General features: G+C 34.5%; 1 protein-coding gene across 9 annotated transcripts in view; it reads left to right on the forward strand.

Annotated features, from left to right (window-relative positions):
* Positions 1 to 25,807, forward strand: part of NEK1 (NIMA related kinase 1) — a 229,862-nt gene that overhangs the window by 81,023 nt on the left and 123,032 nt on the right. For 7 of the 9 annotated variants that reach the window (XM_019798524.2, XM_019798525.2, XM_011223581.3 and 4 more), the window contains 6 exons: positions 1,605 to 1,664; positions 1,913 to 1,972; positions 2,067 to 2,114; positions 2,282 to 2,356; positions 7,521 to 7,684; positions 17,771 to 17,873. In XM_019798524.2, the coding sequence (XP_019654083.1) occupies positions 1,605 to 1,664; positions 1,913 to 1,972; positions 2,067 to 2,114; positions 2,282 to 2,356; positions 7,521 to 7,684; positions 17,771 to 17,873 (510 nt within the window). Of the gene's footprint in view, positions 1 to 1,604; positions 1,665 to 1,912; positions 1,973 to 2,066; positions 2,115 to 2,281; positions 2,357 to 3,800; positions 4,216 to 7,520; positions 7,685 to 17,770; positions 17,874 to 25,807 lie in introns of those variants that run through there. The other 2 variants (XM_034661388.1, XM_034661392.1) reach the window with 2 other exon arrangements.

Consider the following 25,807-nt stretch of genomic DNA (forward strand, 5'->3'; position numbering starts at 1 on the left):
AATATCTCCATACTGGGAGATATTCTTAGCCTTTGTTTAAAGCAGAAATTCAAGATAGATCGTAATATTCAATATTTGTGAGACTGTGAGTAAATGAGTTCTTTGATGAGAGTATAATTTGGTGCAGCCTCTTGGGAGGTCAGTTTTTCTCAACATTTAGGTTATGTTAGACATGTACTTCCATGTCTAGAAAAATTGCCCTTCTGAAAGGCTTGCATATGGCACAAAGATATATGTACAAGAACGTGCCTTATAGGCATATAGAGTAGGAAAAAAGTGGAACCAACCCAGTTATTCATCCCTGGAGGAATGCTAAAATAAATAAATTATATCCATTGTGTGGAATATTGCCATTGTTAATTTGCTTACTACAATGTGGAAATGTCAAGGAACATATAAGAAGCATAAAAATCTAAAATTCTATCTATGTATATAGTTATGTGTATATTTAAGTGTGTATATACTTAACTGTGTCTTGGAAGGATACTCATGAAAATATTGACAGTGGTTACCTCTAGAAGTAGAGAGTGAAGTAAACTAACTTTTTACTCTTGTTCGAATTTTATATAGTGAATATATATTGTATAACTACTTTTTAAAAACTGATCTCTTCAGTATTGGGCTTTCTAAATGACATTCTATTTTCATATTAGAAAACTGAAAATTAACATCTGTGTCTGAGGACAGAACTTAGTGATTGGGGAAGAACCCTTTTCCACAGTTTCTTTGAATCTAAGGTTTCTTTTTAACACTGTATCAAACACTACAGTCATTCTTTTATTTTTAGGAATAATATATATATGTATTATTTTTAGAAATTACATATATATAGAGAGAGAGAGAGAGAGAGAGAGAGAGTTTGTTTTTTCCTGCTCTAATCTTTATTATTTCCTGGCTTTGGGCCTTGTTCTTTTTCTAGCTCCTTTAGATACAGGGTTAGGTTTTGTATTTGAGATTTTTCTTGTTTCTTGAGGTAGGCCCGTATTGCTATAAACTTCCTTTTTAGACTAGCTTTTGCTTTATCCCAGAGATTTTGGACCGTTGTATTTCATTTTCATTTGTTTACATGTATTTTTTTCATTTGTCTTTGAATTCTTGGTTGACCCATTCATTGTTTAGTAGCTTTTTATTTAGCTCCATGTATTTGTGTTCTTCACACAGTTTTTCTTGCGATTGATATCTAAAATCATACCATTGTGGTTGGGAAGGATGCATGATATGATTTTAATCTTTTTTGAATTTATTGCAACTTGTTTTGTGGCCTAACATTCTGGAGAATATTGCATGTGCACTTGAAAAGAAAGTGTACTCTGAGTTTTTTGGATGGAGTGTTCTGTGTGTATCTGTTAGGTACATCTGGTCTAATGTGATTTTCAAAGCTACTGTTTCCTTGTTGATTTTCTGTCTGGATGATCTATCCATTGATGTAAGTAGGTGTTAAAAGTTCCCTACTATTATTGTATTACTGTAGGGAAAATGTATTTTGAAAGAGTCATGGTAGTATTTGGCTTTACCTTTTTCTTATTTTCAATTTCCATAAATTTGAATTTTCAAATAGGTACCTCAAAATCCTTATCTAATTTGTAGTTTTACTTTTTGTCCAGGCCCATCAAATTCCAGTGAAGAAAGTGAATCCTGGAGAAGAAAGGAGGAAAATGTTTGAGGTATAAAGACATCTGTCTGCTTATTTTAAAGCTTTGCAAAAACAATTCTAAGAAGAGAAGCAAATTCTGATTAAACCTCCAAACCTTTCCTCCTTATTTCTTTCAAACAAATAAACCTTTAACTTAATCCTTTTTTTTTCTCTTCCTAATCTCCCTGGGCATACCTCTACTATTGGTATACTAACTTTCCTTATGAAACTAGAAAAAGTAGGAATTACTATTGATAAAAATGTTCTTTTTTATTTAAGGAAGCAGCAAGAAAGAGAAGGTTGGAATTTATTGAAAAAGAAAAGAAACAAAAGGATCAGGTAGTTTCTTTGCTTTTGTTTTTCTTCCCTTGCCACGTTGTAGATGATAATAGTTTCAAGAGTTCTAAGAATTTTGTCTTTAAAATTGTTACAGATTAGTTTAATGAAGGCCGAGCAGATGAAAAGACAGGAAAAGGAAAGGGTAAGAGGATACTCCATTTTTCCATGGTACATTCTACCCCCTCCCCACACACATACTTTTTTTTCTTAAAGGGATACACTGATTTCCATTGTGTTAGTAAATGTGTTTCATGTGTTTTATATTAAATACTTGAAATTGTGTTTTGTTTGTTTCTTTTCCCCAAAAAGTTGGAGAGAATAAATAGGGCCAGGGAACAAGGATGGAGAAACGTGCTAAGTGCTGGTGGAAGTGGTGAAGTAAAGGTAGGCATTTGATACCCCTATGGTTACACTACTGCGGTTTTTTTCTCCAGTTTCACCTTGCTCTTTGAAATGTATATAACTGGCTTTGGGAGGGAGGGAGGTTTTAACTTTTTACCTAGAATTCTTCATGTATTACAAATTCTTAGTTTTCCTACATGTATTTGATGTATAATTTGTATTGAAAACTAGTATGTGACACTGTTAAGTTGTTAAAAAAGTTTGATGTGAAGGCTATGATATACCATTCCTTCCAGAAGAATCTTTTTAAAATCAAATAAAATTTGTCACACCTCTCCCTAAAGTCCTTCTGTTGCTTCACCTAGCCTTAAAGAGTAAGTTTTCATAAGATCCTTGTTAGTCTGGTCCCTGCCTATCTCTCTAAGCTCATCTCCATCCGTTCCCTACCATACATTTTGCGCTCAAGTGAGGCTGAACTAAAAACCAAACTTGTATTGTTTTCTTACTGTGTGTTGCCTAGTCTCTTTGTCTTTGTACTGTGTTTCTCTTTACTTGATAGCACCCCTCCCTCCCTCTTCACTGTCAATCCCACCTCCAACCATTTACCTAGATAGATTACCTAGCTAACCATTTACCTAGATATATTAATTCAGACATTTCTTTTGGGTAGAGCCAGACACTAACCTTGGGCAAGTTATTTAACTTTTCTGAGCCTTAACTTCTTCAATTAAAAATAAGAAAAAAAGAAAAAAGAAAAGGAAAAATTTCAAGAACGATGCCTGGAGTGTGACTAGCAAGGACTCATCGGCTTAACTTCCTGTTTCTTTCTTTGTTCTGCTTATCTGAATCTTATATTTTCTCTTTTGCTTTGATAGCATCCTTTACATATCTATGGTAAGCTGAATTCTAAGATGGTCCCCCAAATATCTGATTCCTGGTGTAGATACCTTGTATTCCCTCCACTTGGTGGAACCCTGTGAATAGGGTGGTATTGTGGCTCTCTTGATTAGGTTTTGTTACGTGGTAAGTGGTGATGGGATAGTTTTTACTGTTGACGTTTGGTGACACTCCCTCATAGCAGACTGGAAGGGGAGAAGAAAGTCTGAGAGATATGCTTCTGCTGGCCTGGAAAAAAGCAAACATTCGTCTTGCAGGGAAGTTTAGGTGACCTTTAGGAGTTGATAGTCCCCGTTGGCCAACAACTAGCAAGAAAATGGTGACCTTATGGGGCGCCTGGGTGGCACAGCAGTTAAGCGTCTGCCTTCAGCTCAGGGCATGATCCCGGCGTTATGGGATCGAGCCCCACATCAAGGCTCCTCTGCTATGAGCCTGCTTCTTCCTCTCCCACTCCCCCTGCTTGTGTTCCCTCTCTCACTGGCTGTCTCTATCTCTGTCAAATAAATAAAAAAAATCTTAAAAAAAAAAAAAAAAAGAAAAGAAAATGGTGACCTTAGCATTATGGCCACAAGGAAATGAATTCTGCCAGGATCCAGTGAACTTGGAAGAGGATCCTGAGCCTCAGATGAGAATTGCAGTCCTGGCTGATACCTTCATTGCTGCTTGGTGAGATCCTGAGCAGGAGACCCAGCTAACTGCATCTAGACTCCTGAGCCAAGGAAATAGATAAAATAAATGGGTATTGTCTTAAGCTACTAGGTTTGTGGTAATTTGTTACACAGCAATAAAAAATGAATATACTTTTATTCCTCTGTATTATAATTTTAATGTATGTCATCCAATCAACTTTTAGTCAACATGTCTTTAAATTTTGAATTCCCCTGACCCAAGCTCATTAAACTTGGTATTTAGGTGCTGAATAGATTTGTCAAATTGACTTGATTACCATTTTTACTTCTTTTCCCCGAAAGTTACGATTTGAATAAAAGTTTGTTTTATATAGATATGTGTGTTCTGTCCTGGATTTCTTGATTTCTCATATTAATAATTCAGTAAGAGTCACTTTTTCTAATTCTGTATTAATATATTACACTGTTTTTAGTTAATATAATTTTATCTTTAAAATTATACTTTACCATTTTTGTGCTGTACTATCTACGTTACTTGGAAGTAGAGCTTACTACCTCCTGAATGACAAGGAATGACTCAAAATTGCCCTTTCTAAAATAACTAATTCCATATCTTACCTGATTGGAAAGTAAAACAAAACAGTTAAGGTGTAGGCCCTCAGATCTTGTCAGGCATTTTATATCAAGTACATGGTTAGTGTTGAGAATTCGATTACTTTTTCTTCTCCTTTTGCATGTATCTTCTCTGCAGTAAAATGTCTTTTTTTTTCTATGATGTCTAAAGCTATACTTAATCCTGAAGTCCAGTTTAATCAAGTGATTGAGATAGTTTGTACTGATAACTGATTGAGACAGTTTTTCAACAGAATTACATAGTATGTGCTTAATGGATTTCTGCTTCATTTTATAAATTTCTATAATGCTTTCATTGAGGATTGATAAAACTATTTCCCGTGATTTAAAGCAAATTCTGTGTTAGTTTCTGTACCTATTTCCCATGGGGTTTGAAATATTTAACCTTTTAGCTTGTTTGAATTCTGTACAGTTGATAGGGACCTGGAGCCTCACTATAATGTTGATCAAATTAAGGAGTTCCCCTAAATAAAGATAAAACAGAAACTAAACATTAAGGGAAAGATTTCAAAATTAATACATTATTATAAACCTCTAAAGGCATTATTCACAGTATAAATTACCAACTGTCTTTGATTATTTACTATCTGCAAAATCTGGGACTTATTGCTTTATCTATTTCTAATGTATCTCTTATGAATGTGTGTGGTTTTTTTTGAAATTATGAAATGTTTCGTATACATAGTTTGATCATAATATGTAAGAAGCTTATCTGTTGTTTGGAAATATGTTGGAATACTACTCAGCAATAAAAGGAATAGTCTGTTAATACATGCAACAACATGGATCAATCAAAAACATACTGAGTTAATGACACCATACATAAGAGTACATATTGTATGATTATATTTATATGAAATTATAGAAGAGGCAGTCCAATTTATGACAGAGAGCAGATCTGTGGCTGCTGGAATGAGGGGACGTTGACTGCAGAGTAACATGAGGGAACTTCTTGGGGTGATTGATATGCTTTTGATTGTGGTAGTAGTTACACAAGTCTATATATTCATCTAAACTTATCCATCTGTGGCTATAATTGGTGAAGAAGGTGATTTTTGGAAGATCATATTGCTTCAGTGTTCTAGTACAGTGTTTTCAGCATTATTTTCAGTATAGCCACCTTCAGAGATGTTCGCATACTTTCATTTTTGCTAAAGAGAAACATTAGAAAACTCAAATTCAAGTCAAGGTGATATTAGCACCAGATTATACTCAGAGAGTAACCAGTCTCACAGGAGATGCAACTGCCTTTTATCAGGATTCCGATTCTGATTCTTGCCTGGAGAGGCACATTTTGAAATGTGTATGAGGATTCCTTTGATGGGGTTTCCTGCCTAATTAGTTATCTTCCCTATTTCTGACAACTTTCATCTCTTCTCAAGCATCTTTTATGAGTTTTCTGTATTCATCTCGAGCTGTTTTTTTTTAAACCTCATGCTTTCTTATAATACTGTCTGCAACTTACTATGTGAAGATTTTTATCTCAGTGGGTACACTGAAATTTATTTGATTCTAGTATTTTTCTTTGCCTCTTTTCTCTCTCTTAGCCAGATTTCTTCCTTAAGATGTTATCATTTGGAAGCTCTTCTTTTACTTGTCAGTATTCTGGCTTCTGTTCTCATCACTTCCCACCGCCCCCCCCCAAATGGATTTTGAAATGCTACCACTCAACTTTAGTCATAACAGTTTATTTTCAGTGTTGTTGACCTCTGCATTTGAGGTTATTGATTCCTCTTGTTAGTGAAATTCTTTGACCATGACTTGTGCAGCATTACACACTTACTTTTAAAACTTACCCTTGTCTGACATCTCTGTTTTCTAACTGAGTTTGCCACACACCTGAGTTCTTATGTCTCAGTAGCGAGGCCTTATGTCTGCCTTTATTCTGTGTTATTCCCAGAGAAAATCCACAACTCCCCTCCCTTTTTCACTGATTGCCTTGCTTTGCTTCTAGGCTTGTGGCTTGGCATCAGCACAGTAAGCCTTCCGATTAGTTCCTTTACCTTATTCTCTCTCTTATTCCTGCTTATCGTGCATAATTTGACTCACCTTCTTAAAAACTGTTTTGCTATGTTACATCTCTCAGAAAGTTTATAAGTGCTTTCTGTTGTCCTTTATTATATGAACTCAAAGGGTTGATAGCAGTTAGATAAACTAGGCTTTTATGACCAATGTCACCTTTTCTTATTTGTTTGCATACTGTCTTCCTCCTCCTACTGTCAACACACAAATATTACACATACATCGCTTTTTACTTTAATACTCTGGCTCATATTTAAGCATTCAGTTGCTCTTTGTTACATTGCTTTCAGGGCTGGGTTGAACAGTATTTTTCTCTAGTGCCTTTTTTTTTTTCATTTGAGGAATTTTTATTTCTGGTAAGTTTTTTTCTATTTTGTGAAAGTTGCTCAGTCTCAGTACTTACTGCTTTAGAATGTACCTGTTACTATTCATTTATCACAGAGATGGAATGGTTTTCTAGTTTTGTGCTTTGTTTCTCAACTTGTTTATAAACTGATTAAGGATAGCTATGATGTCTTGCTTTTTTTATTTACATCTAGAATATGTTTCAGTGGTATTTATATCTTTACCATTTTGGGCGTTGAAGGATTTGAGGTATATTAAATGCCATATGTAAATGTTTTTGTTAAATATAATTTTGAGTGTTATTAAAGTGGCTCTGCTTTACTTATAAACTGTACATATTTAAACTTAATAGAATGGCATCATAAAATGTGTACTAGAAACTTGTTTCAAAACTTACTAAGACCAGACTTTTCAATATTTACAATTTTAATGTCTTTTTATATTTTTGTTTATTAAATTATGCTTTATTCTTAGTAACAAAGTATACTACTTTTTGATTGTTAGTGGTTATAATATAGTAGAAAAACATTTTGCTTTAGGCTGTCTGTTCATTAATATGTTCAAATTAGCTAATTACTTTTTAAAAGTCAAGTGTTGAAAAAAACCTTTTTTTTGAGGGTAGCATAGGCCTTTTGGGCCTTATGAGATAAACACGTGAGAGCTCTTTGTTTAATTCCTAGGCTCCCTTTTTTGGCAGTGGAGGGGCTGTGGCTCCATCATCTTTTTCTTCTCGAGGACAGTATGAACATTATCATGCTGTTTTTGATCAAATGCAGCAACAAAGAGCAGAAAATAATGAAACTAAATGGAGAGGAGAAATATATGGCCGAAGACATCCAGAAAGGTATGGCTGTGTTCTGCAGAAGTTGATTATGCTTTGCTTCAGAGAAAATAATGAAAGTCATTTTGCATGTTTATCTACAGAGGAATTTCACCTGAAATACATCCAGGATTTCCTAAGGGGCTACAGGTCATCACCATTTCCAAATGCTGATTCTCTTAGAAATCTTTGAAAAGATTAAAGATCGTGTCTAAACAAGCCAGTGTAAACAGGTTGATCTGTGATGATCCATAAATTCATTCTTGTGTGTAATTTTGTTTTAGGTCCTGTATAGCTTAGTACCTGTACTTTGCAGATGTCTTCTGTATTGATTACAAAGAATATTTTTTTGCCTTCTGGATGCAGTAATTTTCTCAGCTGCAAATTTGGCCTTTGATTACAATTGGCAAACATGTAGCTCTTCAGTTCAGCCTCATTTTTGTAGCATATTTATATGTTACAGGCTGAACCTACTTATTTAAAAAAACATGTGATAGTATCACTTTAAACCAACATATGGTTGTAATAATTTTGCCCACTTCCTTTAAATGAATCAGAATATATTTAAATGGAATCACATTTTATGCAGAATTTCAAAGCATGCCTTTTTTGTCTTTTTTTCCTCATCTCTTAGAATCCCACTTTTTGTTGTTTTGACTTGTTTTCTTTGTCTCTGATTGACTTGTTTCTTTGTCTCTGATTGATGGCTGTGATCTTGCTCATCAGATTTTTCCTTTTCTTCCATTGAATTAATTTAATATGATAGTAATTAGTAGTTTTAATTTTCATGGTTCCTTTTTTCTTAAGTATACATACATGTTTTCCTAGATATTCCCATTTTTTTCTATAAAACATCTGTTTAAAACAAAAGCAGATATCATTTTGTGAAAATTTAGTTACATTGCCTTTTTCGTGTCATTTTAAGGAAAATACTTTTGAATGTAATATAAATCTTTATGATCCCCCAATTATAAAAGATGATTAAAATGTAGGTGAGGAGAGGTAAATAAATGAGGTGAATATCGATTAACATTATGGGTTACATATGGTAGCCTAAAATATTAAGCTTATTGTAGAGTCTGTTTTTAAGAAAGGAAGGCTACCAACTCACAATATGCATTTTTTTGATGAAATGGGAAAGCAAATTTGTGTGTGGCTTTTATTCTGTGGTGTTATAGATCTTTCTAGTATTTAATTTGGCTTTCTTTTGCTTTATATTAAATCTAAAATAAATTGATATAGTATAAAGAAAATAGGGAAAACTATGTGATGCCTCTTCACGCTGTTCAACTTCCAGAACATTTCTTGGTTCTTCACAATTGGAATAACAAATAATGGACTACATTGGGCCATTTTTAATCAAACTCTTATTAGAACCTTGAAATATATGCATATATTTGAGTTTCAAATTATCTTAAATGGCTACCTCTTCAACTATACCACATCTCCCATTCAATCTTTGTTTTGCATTAGATATAGTTTCACTATTTTAATTTTCAGTTTTTAAATAATTTATGTTTACGAGATCACTTTTATTTCATTTATATCAACTCTGTGGGCCTCGCAGTACTCAGACATATAGTATACATTTTCTTACGTTGCATGAAATTATTGTTCTTATTATTAATGATGGTAGGTATTATTGAATGCTTATTATATACCAAGTTGTATTTATTTGTCACAGCAACCCTTTGAATTAGGTATTATTCTTTTAATAAAGATGAAGAAATTAGGATTTACAGAGATTTAAAACTTGTGCATGGTCAGTCAGCTAGTAAGTGGTAGAGCCCAGATTTAAACTAAGTCCATCTGACCGTAGAGTTCTGCTCCTTAAACGCTCACTCTTTCTTTTTTTTAAAGATTTTATTTATTTGAGAGAGACAGAGATAGTGATAGAGATAGTGAGAGAGAGCACAAGTGGGGAGGAGAGGGAGAAGCAGGTTCCCCACTGAGCAGGGAGCCCAGTGTGGAGCTACATGCTCTTTCTCTCTCTCTGTCTCAAATAAAAAAAATAAATCTTTTTTAAAAAGACCCAGACAGTTAACGGACTGAGCCACTTGGGTGCCCCAAAAGAATGGACATTTTAATGTGAAAAAAGTAGGATGATGTAATCTTAGAATACAGATTATCCTTTAATTAAATAAATTTGGATTTGTAGAAATAAAGTAGTCATTTCTTTATATATTGACAACTATTGAAAACTTAGTGATAGAATACCACTGGTCAGAGAATCAACACTGGCAAGTCACTACTGCTCTTCTAAGCCTGAATTAGTTGGTCTTATGAGATGCTCTCACATCTGGACACGTGCCTCTCTGTAGTAGAAATGAGCCTGTGTGAAGAGGCCTTGAGGATGAGTTGAGCATTCCCTCTCTTGGTCATTGCTTGGATAGCTACAGGGGAAGCTTTTGGGGCACCCTTCATCTCTCTCATCATTACCTTTGCATTTACTACTGTCATCCTCATGAGTTTATTTTTTTATTTGTACATGTTAGCGTGATCAGTTCTCAACAAAACCTTGCCTTTGTCAGCAAGCCATTCCATTTCATTAGGTTTACAGCTCCTTTCTTTTTTTTCGTTTTTAATGTGTTAATTTTACAGTTTAGTACTGAGCAGTCAAATTTATTTCTCTTAATTTCAGATCCTGGTAGAGTATATATTCACGATAGGTTATATTAGGGAAAAAACAAGTTTTAAAACATGTATCAAAGATTTTCTTCTCTCCTGCAAACTCCTTGTAAATGAAAACAATAGAAAAGTCTTGAACCTAGTATAATTATATTGTGCTATAAGAATATAAATACCCTTGTCATTTATAACTAGTAATCATTGGTAAGGAAAATATTTAACTGCTGTGTGTATGATATTCTCCTAATTCTATGCTTCATAATACTCATTGTCTCATATTTACATATGTGCTGTAATCCTTTTCCACTGTCATGTTCAACAACTTTTACAACTCCCTCAAACTTAAGCTATTATCTTAACTCCTCAATGTTTTTCTTTACTCAAAAGCATTTCTTCTTTTTTTCCTCCTCTCATCCTCAAGTTCCCATTTAATACTGCTTCCATTGCTGAGTTGAAGACTGCTCACATATTTCCTATTTTAAAGATGTTAGAAGCTAAGTACCTTGTCATCTCCCTTTCACATAGGATTCTTTTTTTTTTTTTTAAGATTTTATTTATTTATTTGAGAGAGAACACAAGCAGGAGTAGTGGCAGAGGGAGAGGTAGAAACAGGCTCCATCCCACGACCCTGGGATCACGACCTGAGCTGAAGGCAGACACTTAACCAACTTAGCCACCCAGGCACCCCTCACATTCTTGAGTTGAGTTTTTTAATAAAAAACAAGTCTTTGTTTTTTAACAAAGATTTTATTTATTTATTTGCAAGAGAGAGAGAAAGAGCATGAGTGGCAGGTGGGTAGAGGGAGAGAGAGAAGCAGACTCCCCATTGACCAGGGATCCTAACATGGGGCTCCATCCCAGGAGCCCAAGATCATGACCTGAGTTGAAGGCAGATGCTTAACTCACTGAGCTACCCAGGTGCCCCTCACATAGGATTCTTAACCAAACATTCATATCTCTTTTCTCTCCCTTTTGCTCATGGAAAAAGGAAACCCGAAGGAAAGTCACAAGTGGGTTTTTTGTCTTGTTTTTCTACTTGCCAAAGTGATACATGTTAGTTTCAGGAAAATTATGAAGCATAAGGAGGGTGTTAGGAAGCAGGAATGGAAACCACTACTCATCTCTACAGAGGCAGTTCCTGTGAAGACTTTGGTCTGTTTTCTTTGCATTTTTTTTTCTTTAGTTAGTGGAGATCAAATCACATGTACAATTTTGTATCTGGTTGGATTTTTTTAAATCTATTTTTATTTAACTTTTTTACCATAACATTTCCCCATGCTAAAATTGTTTTCAAGGGAATTGTGATGTGTCTGTAAGATTCCAGGGTCTGAATTATCATAATTTATGTAATAAATCCCCTACTGTAATCCAGTGGTTGTAATTTTTCATTTTTTTTTGTAATTTTTTTGCCAAATTTTATTTTTTGTTTCTCATTTCTGTATAACAATTTTGGAAGGGCAATTATTAGATTAAAGAAGTTGGTCAGTTATGTTCTTGATGAAGATTCTAGAAAGAAATATTAATATATTTATTAATTAAATTTATTTAACTAAATGTATTTATTAACTAAATATTACTTAATTTCTGTTTGAAAAAACTGTACCTATTTATCTTCAGTCTAACAGTATAGAATAGTGGCCATTTTATTACACTCTGGCTAGCACCAATAGCTTTTTAGGAGCTAAGAAAGATTTTTAAAAGCATAAATTTTGAAATGAAAGTAGTAGAGGAGATGAATTTTTCACTATATTCTATACTGGCTACATAAAGGATATTGATAAACTAGGCACCTATAAGAATAGTGATTTATGAGGATGATGATAACGATAATAAAAATAGGAGCTGATATTTAGTTGGGCACTTTCTGCCAAAACCAGTTTGAAGTAATTTAAATATATAGTCAGTTCTCATTATTGTGTCTGCCTTCAGCTCAGGTCGTGATCCCAGGGTCGTGGGATGGAACCTGCTTCTACCTCTCCCTCTGCCACTACTCCTGCTTGTGTTCTCTCTCATTATTTGTGGACCGTGCTTCCACGGTCACTCATGGATGTGTACAGAGCAGCAAAAAATTTGAGTTGTCCAGTGCACGTATTCCAAACTGAGTTTGAAAAGGCAATGCTTTACTTTCTTGTTTCAGCACTCATAAACAAATGTAGTTTTTTTGGTGTATTTATTACCAAACTTTGCATTTTTGTGCATCATGTTGGTGACTTCACTGTTTAAAATGGCCCTTGAACACAGCATTGAAGTACTGTCTGGTGTTCCAAAGTGCAGGAAGGCTGTGATGTACTTCATGGAGAAAATATTTGTGTCAAGTAAGCTTTTGCTCCAGTGCGAGAGCATTGTTGGCTCAGAGTTCAAGCTATATACATTAAATAAGGCATCTTTAAATAGAAACACAAAACAATGTTATATATCAATCCATTGAGGAAGATGTTGTAACAAGAGGCTAGTAGGAACATATCCCTGTGTTTTTCCTAGGGGTGGTGGTTCAGTATTGTCTAATTCAGTGTTCATGGTGACCTTACAGCACATAACTACTGTGAATAATGGGAATTGACCATAGTATTAACTCATTTATTTATCACTAATGCCATGGGGCAGGTATTATAATTCTCCCTGTTTTACAGATTAAGAAATTGAGGCACTGCATGAACAAATAATTTGTTGAATGCCACATAACTATATTAGTAAAACCAGAAGTTGAAATTGGACAGTTTGTTTCCAAAGTTCACTCAACTGTTGTGCCATATTGACTTTAGTGATGATTAAAACAACTTATTAGGAAAATTGAAGCTGGGGGGCGCCTGGGTGGCACAGCGGTTAAGCGTCTGCCTTCGGCTCAGGGCGTGATCCCAGCGTTATGGGATTGAGCCCCACATCAGGCTCTTCCACTATGAGCCTGCTTCTTCCTCTCCCACTCCCCCTGCTTGTGTTCCCTCTCTCGCTGGCTGTCTCTCTCTCTGTCAAATAAATAAATAAAATCTTTAAAANAAAAAAAAAAAAAAAAGGAAAATTGAAGCTGGGAGAATTTAGCCACCATTAAAGAAAGCATGCTTAAAGGAGCAAGCCTAGAAGAATTGGGTGGCTTTTCATGTAAAAGAGAAATGAGAGTTATTTATATTTCCACCACATAGAATTACTATGACTCAGAGAAGTTGAGGAACCAATTTTAGCCCAGTATGAGGGCTGTGCAATGGCTGGCCGGTCGCGGGATTTAATGAATGTCCTCAAACTGATACTACTAAACTAGAGGTTTGAGTGACCATGTGTCAGGTATATCCAGATGGAAATAGAGAAATGCTTTATTCAGCAAGAAGTTAGACTAGTTAATACTTAAGGTCTCCTCCAATTTAAATATTATGATTCTTTTGTCTTGTACTCTTTAGTGGCCGTTGGCATTAAAGAACATTTTTTCCACACTGTCATAACATCTGGTTTTATTGTAATTTGTATATCATTGCCCTTCCTGGTCAGTTCTTTTCCCTAATTCAAACTGAATCAGCAAATTGATATTTATGGTCAACTCTTTCAAATTCTCTTTTCCTTATATTTTGGATCGCCCCTATTTGCCTGCTCCCCTCTTCATGGCTTTACATATTTTTCCTCTTCCCTTATTATCAGTAACTGGCCAGTCTGACTTTGCTTTATATCTGTCTTAACACACCTCTTCAATTAGCTTTTTCTTTAAGACTTTTTTTAGAGCAGTTTTAGGTTTACAGTAAAACTGAGGGAGAAGGTACAGAGATTTCCCATCTATTATCACTGTCCCCACATTTACATAGTCTTCCCCCTTATCAGCATCCCCCATCAGAGTGGTACACTGTTGCAGCTGATGAACTTACATTCAATTAGATTTTTAATATTAGAGCCTCAGCCATGTAAGACCATTTTATAAAACTATTGAGTGCTTCTTAACACTTGTGTTTTATAGGTGCTTTTACTTTTCCAAGTCTTTTTCTCTCTATTGCATTGTTTAATTTGGGTAAAGCTAATGGCAATTCCATTCCATCAGATTGACATTATGCCACTGAAACACAGGAGGAAGCTTAACAAACCCCCTACATTTTTCTTTCATCTCATTAACTCTATACCACTCCAGCTCTTCTACATTAAACCATATTGACTCATTTTTATTTCTCAGATTATTTCTTCTACCTGGATTGCTACTTATTATTGTGTTGTTTTACCTCTTAATCACTCATAACCATCCTTCAAAATTTTTAAATATCCCCTACTTGTAAAGGATTTGAGCCAGGGATGTGAAGTAACCTATCCAGATGTTGGCAGTTATTCATGCCTTTGTAATAACAAAAGGAAAGGGAAGAACTTACTCCTTTTTACCCCTCTCTTTTCAGGATAAAAAAAAGGGTTTGTCTTAAAATAATTACTTCTTTTTAGCACATTTTAATGTCTCTGTATTTTACTTTCCAAATTCCTACTTTCTTGCTATGTAATTGTGGTTTATATGGTGTTTATGTTATTACTTTATTAATCTGGATTGCTGTTTTACTGATTTTAAGTGGTATAATTTTGGAACTCAAAAGATGGAAAATATGATAGAGTGTTCAGTTTGTCTAAAATAATATGTACCTATGAATTCTTAATAATGTTTAGTGAAGAAAATAACCATTGAATAAATTGACTATTTCCGGTTTATATCTATGAATGTAACACGAATAGTTTGTGCCAATAGTTTAGCAGTTTTACTGTTTTGGAGAGGAATAAAAATATGAATATGGGTTCTTATTTTGGTGTATATGTAGAAGTAAACAAATGCATGTGAAAATAAAGACAGGTTATTTATAGGTTTTAAAGTGTTATGAGGGGTCATAGAATCATTTAAACTGATTTTGTCTTTTTATTCTTTTAATAAGGTTCATTACTCTCATTTTTGTTTATTGAATCAACCTTGCATTTTTAGAACTCTGTTTTATACATCTTTACATCTTCAAAGACAGATATAATATTGACAAATAGTTAACACTCAGTATTTGTTTAATAAATGAGGGGGGAAAAGATAATCTTAAGCAAAAATCACTACAGGTTTTAAGTTTGTGGTTGAAAGCAATGAGTTATGTAAACCTGCTTATTTTTTTTTCCTTTTTCCCAATTTTTATTTAAGTTCTAGTCAGTTAACATATAGTGTAATATTGTTTTCAGGAGTAGAATTTAGTGATTCAACACTTATATTTAACACCCAGTGCTCAACATGACAAGCCCTCCTTAATACCATCACCAGTCCATCCCATCCCCTCCCCCCCAGCCCTCAGTTTGTTTCCCAAAGTTCATAGTCTCTCATGGTTCATTCCCCCTTCTGTTTACCCCCCCTTTCTTCTTCCCTTTCTTATTTAAACCAGCTTAGGAAAAGACTATTCAGTGAAGTTAAACCTATAAATCATATAAATAAGTAGAATAGGAGTACTTTATATATTTAAATGATATAAAAATCTATAAATCAAAACTGTTATGACCAGGTTTCAGTAAAATAATTCTGTGCAGCTGTTGTATTAACATATGTCAGTTTGAGGTTTAGACTGACAAACATTGGACATGGTATCTTAGGATGGGAAATGAAACATGTTTTACTTCAATGAAGGTTAGAGATGCAGTCAGGATACATAGAGAGATCAGCAATTTTTTTTAATTGCAAGTGGTGGTGTAAGCTTTCAGGACCCCCCAAAAGAGCCTAACAGTGGACATGCAGCTTCAGATTACATGCCTGAGTGTCATATACTCTTAAAGTTTATAACCCTCTTCAGGCCCAGCCTTCTATAAAGGGACTGTAGCTGACTAGGATACAGCCTTGCCTGGATACATGCAGGGAGATGTGTTGCATCCAGACTAGATATTAATCTCATAAATATATGGTGCATAATATGACTGCTAGAGGATAGCACATGTGCACTACAGAGGCATAAACAAATTTCTTAATTTAATCTACTCAAACTACCATGGGTTATGTGAAGTAAATTTATTAATTTGGTGATGTGAACTAGATTAAGAGTTACTACCTACATATACCTGACAGTCATAATAAAAGGCTCTTAACCAGCTATAGAGATTATCTAATCCTAGAAAATTCCAATGATGGAAGTCAGGAAGTGTTTAAACCTATTGGAAGACAGAAAATACATTACTTCATGTATTATCCAGAGCATAACTTAGTTATGATCTTAAAGAGAGGCTATAGGAAGTTTGTGTGCCTTAGTAGCCAAAATCTGAGTAGAAGCACAGCCAATCACTTGTTCATCTTTTTAATTCACCTCCAAAATTAACTGCAATTGATACTATACTATGAGTTCTCTGATTATTGGGGCTGGATTTTATTTATTTTTGTATTTTTCAAAATACATTACAGGCATAATATATAAAAGGCACAATATATATTAGGTACAGTAGAACAGGTACAATATATATTAGATGTTCAATAAATGTTATTTATATGTATTTTTAAATTAAAACTTAAAATTTTTTTATTATTAACGTATAATGTATTATTTGTTGCAGGGGTACAGGTCTATGATCATCAGTCTTACATAATACACAGCACTCCCCTCAACACATACCTTCCCCAATATCCATCACCCAGCCACCCCATCTCTCCCACCTCCCCTTCACTCCAGCAACCCTAAATTTGTTTCCTGAGATTAAGAGTCTCTTATGGTTTTTAAAAAGTTTTTTAGAGAGAGGGAGCACTTGGAAGCAGGGGTGGGAAGGGCAGAGGGAGAGGGAGAGGGGGAGAGAGAATCTCAAGCAGGCTCCACACCCAGTGCGGAGCCAACTCAGGCCTCAGTCTCACAACCCTGGGATCATGACCTGAGAAGAAATCAAGAGTCGGACGCTTAACTGACTGAGCCGGCCAGATGCCCTTGTTTTTTTTATTTGTATTCTAAGCTCAACGTGTTTACGTTCTTTTATAATTGTCAGAGAGATGCAGAAATATAACCTGTGCATTTTAGTTTTTAACAGTTACGATACTCGAGGAATTTAGACATCAGTTTTTACTGTATTTTGAAAACTTGCATAAACTTTTTTTTGAATTCGTGTTTCATATTTCATTTTTGAAATTGCTACTATACTGCTTTAATTTTACTTCAATGCTGTTTAAGGAAGGTTCTTAGATATATTTGGTACAGAGTTCTGAGATAAGTTTCACTACTTGAAAACTGTTGAGATTCTTCTATAATTAAATATAGTCCAACATAATTTTATGTGTAAGTAGACTAGATTAAATAAATGTGAGAGAAACCTTCTTGATAAGATTTGGAGTAGTAGTATAGATTTTACTTTTATTTAAAATAATGAAGATGTGATTTAGGTAGTAGATAGTAATATATGTAGCTTTTTCTTCCTTACAGGGGAAGGTTTTATTTCATATTCCCCAAAAAAGAAAACATTTAGAGTCAGTCTAATTTTTAACTTTTTGAAATACTTAAATGTTCAGAATTTCTGACTATGCTGTTTGTCCAAATTACTCAGGCAAAAGGGGCAGCTAGCTGTGGAAAGAGCTAAACAAGTGGAAGAGTTCCTACAGCGAAAACGGGAAGCACGGCAAAATAAAGCTCGAGCCGAAGGACATATGGTATGATTTTTTTTTTTGAAATTTTGAATATATTAATATTCAAAATGAAGGCTTGGAACAAGGTAGGTATAAATGAATTCTAAATCTCTAAAAACATTTACTCTAAACTTTGCAGAGTATAAAGTTTGATATGTCTAAACCTTTCTTCTGCCATATGTTTTATACCAAGGTGAAATTCTGTTGATGGTTTGGTTAATTAGGAGTAGGTTCCTAGTTGTATTCTTCCTTTAAAAAGAGAAATAGATATAGCAACCTAGATGTTTACATTAAAACAAGTGAGTTTTACGTTTCATACATGCTTTTGGTTTTAAAGACTTTTAAGTAGGAAAGAATTTTAAAAGAAAAATAGGAAACATTTTGATAAATATAAGTGTAACTATGTATCGTCTCAAAAGCACATTAGAAGCAAAAGTATATTAAAACCTCCATTATGCCAGCTAACTTAATTAAGTCATGTATCCAAGAAAATATTAACAGTTTTTAGATAATCATTTTAGTAGTTAAAACCTAATAGTTTTGACTTGTAGAGGTGCACAAATGCCTTTTGACCTTTTGTCCACGGAACAACTGATGATTGTTTCTGTTGGCTCACCACACCATGAAGCATCCTAACATAGAAAATAGATCAATTATATGGTAGTGCATTTTGATTACATTTATAACTACTGTAAGTTTATAAGTGGTATCTTTATGAGTTAATGTAATTATTGCAATTTAGGATATTTTTCTTTGAAATAATGTCATTGAAAGATACTTAGATTTTTTAATGGTTACCCTTTAACACATGAATTTGTTTTCCTAATTTTGGAATTAATCTGTATTTGTATCCTTCCTGTAGATAGAAGAGAACCTCCTGTGTTTTCTCTTACCCCGTATCTCCAAAGTTAATAGCGTCTGGAATTTTAGTTACGGATTTTAATTTAAAATATTTTAAAACAATTATTAGACTTGTCAAGATTTATATATTTCTTTCCATTTCATTACATTATACTATTCTGCCCTCACTTTATTTTTCTTTATGATGGAGAATATCCTCTGGCAATTCTTTTGGACAGAAACTTCTCAAGATATGTTGGGAATTGTCTTTATTTTGTCCTCATACTTTAAATGATAAGTTGTAGTGGTGGTCAGTTGGTGAAAATGCTTAGCATTTGTTTGTCTGAAAAATTATTTTGCCTTCTTTTTTGAAAAATATGTTTGGTGAGTATAATATTATAGGTTGAGATTTTTTTCTTTCAGCACTTTAAAGATGTTTTTCCAGTTATCTTCTGGCATGTCTGTTTTTGACGAGAAGTTCACTGTCATTCTTATCTTTTTCCTGTATAGGTAATATGTCTTTTTTTCTCTACTGACTTTTAACATTTTATCACTGGAAGCGATTTGATTATAGTGTAGCTTGGTGTAGTTTTCTTCATGTTTATTTTTTTGGGATTCATGGAGTTTCTTGGATCTGTGGATTTATAATTTTCATCAAGTTTGGAAAAAGTTCATCTATTTATTCAAAAATATTTTTCTGTTCTCTCTTTTTGATTCTGAGACTCTCAGTTACCCATCCAACTAGACCATGTGATGCTCTCTCAACAGCTCATTGAGGGTCTGTTCATTTTTTTTCACTCTTTTTTTCTACTTTTCATTTTGGATAACTTTTATTTCTGTATCTTCAGGTTCATTAATCTAGTCTTTTGCTTTGTCTAATCTATTAATCCCATGCAGACATTGTATTTTTTTCATCTCAGACAACTTTTTCATCTTGTATTTTTTATTTCCTAAAGTTTATTTGGGTTATTTTTATATTTTTCGTGTCTCTCTTTATAATGCTTATGCTTTTCTCTACATTCTTGAATTTGAATATAATAGCTGTATTAATGACCTGACCTAATAATTCCGTTATCTTTGTCATTTCTGATTGATTTTTCTCCTCATTGGGTTTTTTCCTGCTTTGTCACATACCTGGTAATTTGTGATTGGATGCTTGGCATTGTGTGTGTGTATAAAAATCTTGGATTTTTTTCGGGGGCACCTGGGTGGCTAAGTCAGTTAAGCATCTGCTTTTGGCTCAGGTCATGATCCCAGGGTACTGGGATCGAGCCCCATATTGGGCTCTCTGATCAGCTAGGAGCCTCCTCCTGCCTGCCTCTCTGCCTGCTTGTGCTCTCTCTCTGTCAAATAAATAAATAAAAACCTTTAAAAAATTGAAAAGAAAATAAAAATTTTAAAATTTAAAAAAATCTTGGATTTTTTTCATATTTAAATATGTTGAGGCTTTATTCTGGGATGCAGTTAAGTTACTAGGAAATAGTTTTGAGTCTCAAGGTTTGCTCTTAAGATCTGCTAGGCAGATCCAGAACAGCCCTAAGTCTAGGACTAATTTGGCCCCATTGCTTCAAATACTGTTTCTTCTCCTTTTTCTCCTTAAGAGAATTCCTGTTAGATGGGTAGATTGCAACTTTCATAGAATGTCCTTTTCTCTGTACTTCTGTTTCACCCTTTTTATCCCTTTCTCATCCTTTTTATCCCTTTCTTTCTTACTGCTGTATTTTAGAAATATTCCTAGGCCTGGTCTTTAGCTCACTAATATATTCTTGAGTTTTGTCTACTCTACAGTTTAGCCCACCTAAGGAGTTTCTTCTTTTCATTTAGAAACTTGTGTTATTTGGGGCGCCTGGGTGGCTCAGTCATTAAGCGTCTGCCTTTGGCTCAGGGCGTGATCCCGGAGTTCTGGGATCAAGCCCCGCATCGGGCTCCTCTGCTGGGAGCCTGCTTCTTCCTCTCCCACTCCCACTCCCTCTGTTTGTGTTCTCTCTCTCGCTGGCTGTCTCTCTCTCTCTGTCAAATAAATAAAATCTTTAAAAAAAAAAAAAGAAACTTGTGTTTTCTTATCCATGAATTGTAAATGGTTTTCCCCTAAATCTCCTTAATCATATTCTCATTTCTCTGATAATACTACAGTTATTGCAAAATCTTGTTTTTAGTGTGCTATATTGGTTTCCTCCGTTTTTGAGTTCTCTATTTCACAGTGTTGGCATTCATCAAATGTTGGTGTTCTTGACAGTATTCGTATCTGGGAGTGGCTATATTATTGCTCATTACCTTTGTTTGAATGGCCTCCTGGTGAGATGGGAGAATGCTACTGACCTGTCCCCTGCACAGTTTTCAGGAGAGTAGAGAATGGATGGGATGTGTACTGATATTCCGCCAGGCCAATAAATATCTCAACAATTTATTTTCTGGGCTAAGGAGAGTCTCATTCTTCTTTATTATAGCCAGTCATTCAGAGGATTAGCCTGTCTTTTACCACTATGCCCTCTCTGATCACTCCTATCTGAAGGTAACAGACTGCTTTCTGGCTTATGGAGATGAGTAATGCAATGGAAGTAACCATCTTACTCCAACCACTGTTGTCTGCTCCCAGACCTTCTCATGTTCTTAGCTTCCAACAAGTCTAAGAGCATGCTTCATGTTGCTCACACCTTCTGTGGTAGTATCCTTTCTGACATGCTTTTGCTAGTGAAGTCTCTCACTTAAAACTGATTTCGTGTACTTTCCTTTATCTCTGGATTCCTTCTGTACTTGGGACTACCAAGAGTTTTGCTTGTTTTTGAGTGCTGGTATATATTCACTTAAAACAACTTTCTTCTAGGATTTTGCAAGAAGGGAAGCTATAGTGCCATGTTGCCTTATTACAGACAGAATTTTGTATTTTTATTTTGTTATCATTTTTTTAAAAACTTAAAAATTGCTTAGAGATCAGCAGTGCATTGTGACAGTGATTCTTATATGACCTTCCAAGATTCATTTTGTTAAACTATATAGAATTTCTTCATTCCCTAGATGACTAAACGTATACATAAAACTTTACCTTAGAAAGATGGAGGTAAGAGTGAAGAATTTCTGTTTTTCTATTTTATATTTGGGTATTGCATCATATATTAAGTTTTTTCCATCTGCTAATTTAAAAACAAGGCAGTTTGTTAAACATTTTGGGGGTAGTGGGTTAATTAATTAAATGTTACTTAATTAAAGCCTACTCAGATATAGTTTGTCTCTTGAGTAATTTATTATCTTAATATTGAATAAGAGTATACACACTAGTAATGTGAGGCAGTGAATAGATGTGAGAGCTGAAATTAACTGTGGGGAAGGCCTCACAGATTTTAAGTTTGAAATTAGAACTTTTTTATGATGATATAGAGATACTATTTAAAATTTGCCTCTCTGTATTAGTTTTCTTTGCTGTGTAACAAATTACCATAAACTTAGTGGCTTAAAGCAGCACAAATTTATTACAGTTTCTGTGCGTCAAGAATCTGACATATTTTAACTGGATCCTCTGGTCTCATCAAGCTAAAATCATGGTGTCAGCCATCTGTGTCCTTACCGAGGCTCAAGTAGGGCAAGATCTTCTTCACTGCTTAGAATGTTGGTAGGATTCTTTTTCTTGCTGTTATAGGGTTGAGGTCTTCATTGTCTGACTAGCTTTTGACCAGGGGTCAATCTCAATTCTAAGAGACCTCTGTCAGATCTTTGCCATGTGGCCCCCCTTCATCTCAGCAACAGATAACTTCTTATGCATCAAAACCCTTCCATGCTTCAGATTCCTGACTGCCACTTCTACACCCAGCTAGAGAAAACTCTGATTTTTGAAGAGCTCATGTAATATCACTTCATATCTGTTGAAATGGCTAGTATCAAAGTAAGAAATAGCAAGTGGTGGTGAGGATGTAGAGGAAAGAGACCCCTTGTGCTCTGAGTGGTAATGTAAATTGGTGCGGCCACTGTGGAAAATAGTATGGAAGTTCCTCATAAAATTAAAAATAGAAATATCGCTGACTCATCAATTCCATTTCTGGTTATTTACCCAAAATAAACACAGATACTAATTTGAAAAGATATATGCACCCCTATGTTTATTGCAGCATTATTTACAATAGCCAAGACTTGGAAGCAACCTAAGTGTCCACTGATAGATGAATGAATAAAGAAGATATTGTATGTAGACACACACACGTATGTGCACACACATACGGGAATACTACTCAGCCGTGAAAAAGAATGAAATCTTAACATATGACAACATGGATAGACCTAGATGATGTTATGCTAAGTGAAATAAGTCAGAGAAAGACAATAAACTGTATGACTTCACTTATTTATGGAATCTAAAAAGCAAAGTGGAAATAGACTCATAAATACAGAGAACAAATTGGAGATTGCCAGAAGGGCAAAGGGTGAGGGGATGGACAAAATAGGTGAAGGGGATTAAGTGGTACAAACTTCCAGTTATAAAATAAATAAGTGATGGAGATGTAAAGGATAGTATAGGGTTTATAGTCAGTTATGTTGTAGTAAGTATGTATAGTGACAGATGGTAACTAGACTTACTGTAGGGTCATTTTGTAATGTAAATAGATGCTGAATCACTCTTGTACACCTGAAACTAATATAATATTGTATATCAACTATACTTCAGTTTAAAAAAAAAGAAGTAGCTCACAAATATCTTCTGTCAATGAATAAATATGTAAATGGCTCATGTGATTGGTCAGGCCCCCTGGATAATGTCTCTGTTTTAATGCCAGTCATCCCATTTAACATCACCTAATTGTGTAGATGAAATCCGTCATATATAAAGTGCTGGGGATTATGTAGCATTTGTAAGCCTGGTGGAGCAGTAAGGGTAATAGGAAACCTTGGAGCTTTTTAAAATTCTACCTATCAACTCACTTTGCCTGTAATTTTACAGACATCTATGGACAGTAGACTAGGCTAGGTGAAGGAGCTCCTTTTAAATGCTGTCTTTATCAGCATGCTTGATAGGACAACATTCTACCCAGGTCTTCAAACAAGAACTTTTAAAAAATTGGTTTTATTAATAGATGCAATTTAAATACAATGAAAGTCACGACTCTTAAGTGTATATCATAATGAGGATGGACAAAGTAGTCATGTAACCACTGCCACAATCATGGTATATCACTATCCCATCATCACTTAAGTTTTCTCATCTCACAATAAGAAAAACAAAAAACAAAATTTGCAACTATATAAGATGATTCATTTTAACCAAACTTCTTGTGATCATTATTTTTTCATATATACATGTATCAGGTCATTATGTTGTACACCTTAAATTAGTACAATGTTATGTGCTAGTTATATCTCAATAAAACTGGGGGAGGAGGTTTTTTGGTGTCCCTTTGCAGTCAATCTGCCACCAACTGTAGGAAACCACTGATGTGCTTCCTGTCACTATAGTTTTGTCTTTTTAGAAGTCTTATGTAGGGGGCGCCTGACTGGCTCAGTGGAAGAGCATGTACTGTTGATCTTGAGATCATGAGTTCAAGTCCCATGTTGGGTATAGAGATTGCTTAAAATAAACAAAGAAAAATTTTTAAAAAGTAAAAGTTAATTTATCAATTATATAGTATATAGTTTTTTGAGGCTGATGTGTATCAGTAGTTTGTTCTTTTTTATTCCATATTAGAGTCATATTCCATTGTATGGATGTATCACAATTTGTTTATTCCTCAATTGATGGACATTTGTATAGTTTCCAAAAGAGATGCCTTTAAACTTGTTGGAGTAATGTGAAAATTAAGTTCACAAACTTATATGCATACCTGTATAATTGGTTAGCCTGTCCTTCCTAGGGAGCCCTTCTTTTTGAATTGGCATATCCCTCCTTATTATGTGTAACTTTTAGCTAGTGACTATTTTTATATTCAAGCTTCTGAACATTGCTGAAGGAAATTAAAGTTTTGATGATTAATGTCAGATCAATTTTTGGTGTCTCCTTTCAGTCAAGCTGTCAGCAATCCTTTTATATCTTCATGGACAGAACCCCCTCTCATTTTCCACAGTGGAAATTTTCTTCAATAATTTTGCCCCTTATCACTTTATGAAGATAATCATTATTTTGTCATTATTTCACAGAGAAAATTGGACTTTCAATTCCCACATTTCCTCCCATTTTTCTGTGCCTAAAGTTACATATTTGTAATCGTACCAAATCTTCCTTTGTTTTCTCTAGTCTCAGAGAAGTATGGAACTTCATCTATTCAAAAGTAATCTCTCCCATCCCATCCTATTTTAATAGTTATACTACTAAAAATTGTTAACATCTCATTTTTTGGGTACTTACTATACATTAGGTGTCGTTCTAAGTTCTTAGTTACTTCTAATCTCACAACAGTTCTCTGAAGTAGATTGTGTTACATTCCCATTTTATATCCTACTGAGGCATAAAGAAATTAACTAGTTCAAGCTTTACAGCTGCTAAATGATAGAATAAGTATTTAAATTTCTGTAGTCTGGGGGCACCTGGGTGGCTCAGTTGGGCATCTGCCTTTGGCTCAGGTCATGATCTTAGGGTCCTGGAATCGAGCCTCGTGTTGGGCTCCCTTGCTCAGCGGGGAGTCTGCTTCTCCCTCTGCCCCTGCCCATGCTTGTGTGCTCGCTCACCCTCTCTCTCTCTCTCCATTTCCCTCTCTCCCTCAAATAAGTAAATAAAATATTAAAAAATAAATAAATTTCTGTAGTCTGACTTTAGAGCCCACACTTTTATCTGTTTACTTAAGGGCCTTCCTTATTCCCATCAGTTATTTCAGACTCTCTTTTCTGAACTTTTCCTTCTTTACTGGTACCCTCCCTAGCCTACAAATATATTTGTCTTTCTCACATTCCTATGTAGTCATCATCCTGTTTCCTTCCTCGTCTTCATAGCCAGGCATTTCAAATGAAAGAAGCACCTGCTGTCTGTTATTATTTATACACTATTCAATTTCCCATCCATGTACACAGCTTATTATGACATAATCATATTGAAACTTGACCATTCTGTGATGTTTGATCTCATGACTACTTCAGCATTTCTTCCTTGCCTTCTGTGATACCATATTCTCTTTATCTTTTACTTCTCTGATTATTATTTCTAA

Source organism: Ailuropoda melanoleuca, chromosome 5, assembly GCF_002007445.2.
Source record: "Ailuropoda melanoleuca isolate Jingjing chromosome 5, ASM200744v2, whole genome shotgun sequence".
Classification (NCBI taxonomy): domain Eukaryota; kingdom Metazoa; phylum Chordata; class Mammalia; order Carnivora; family Ursidae; genus Ailuropoda; species Ailuropoda melanoleuca.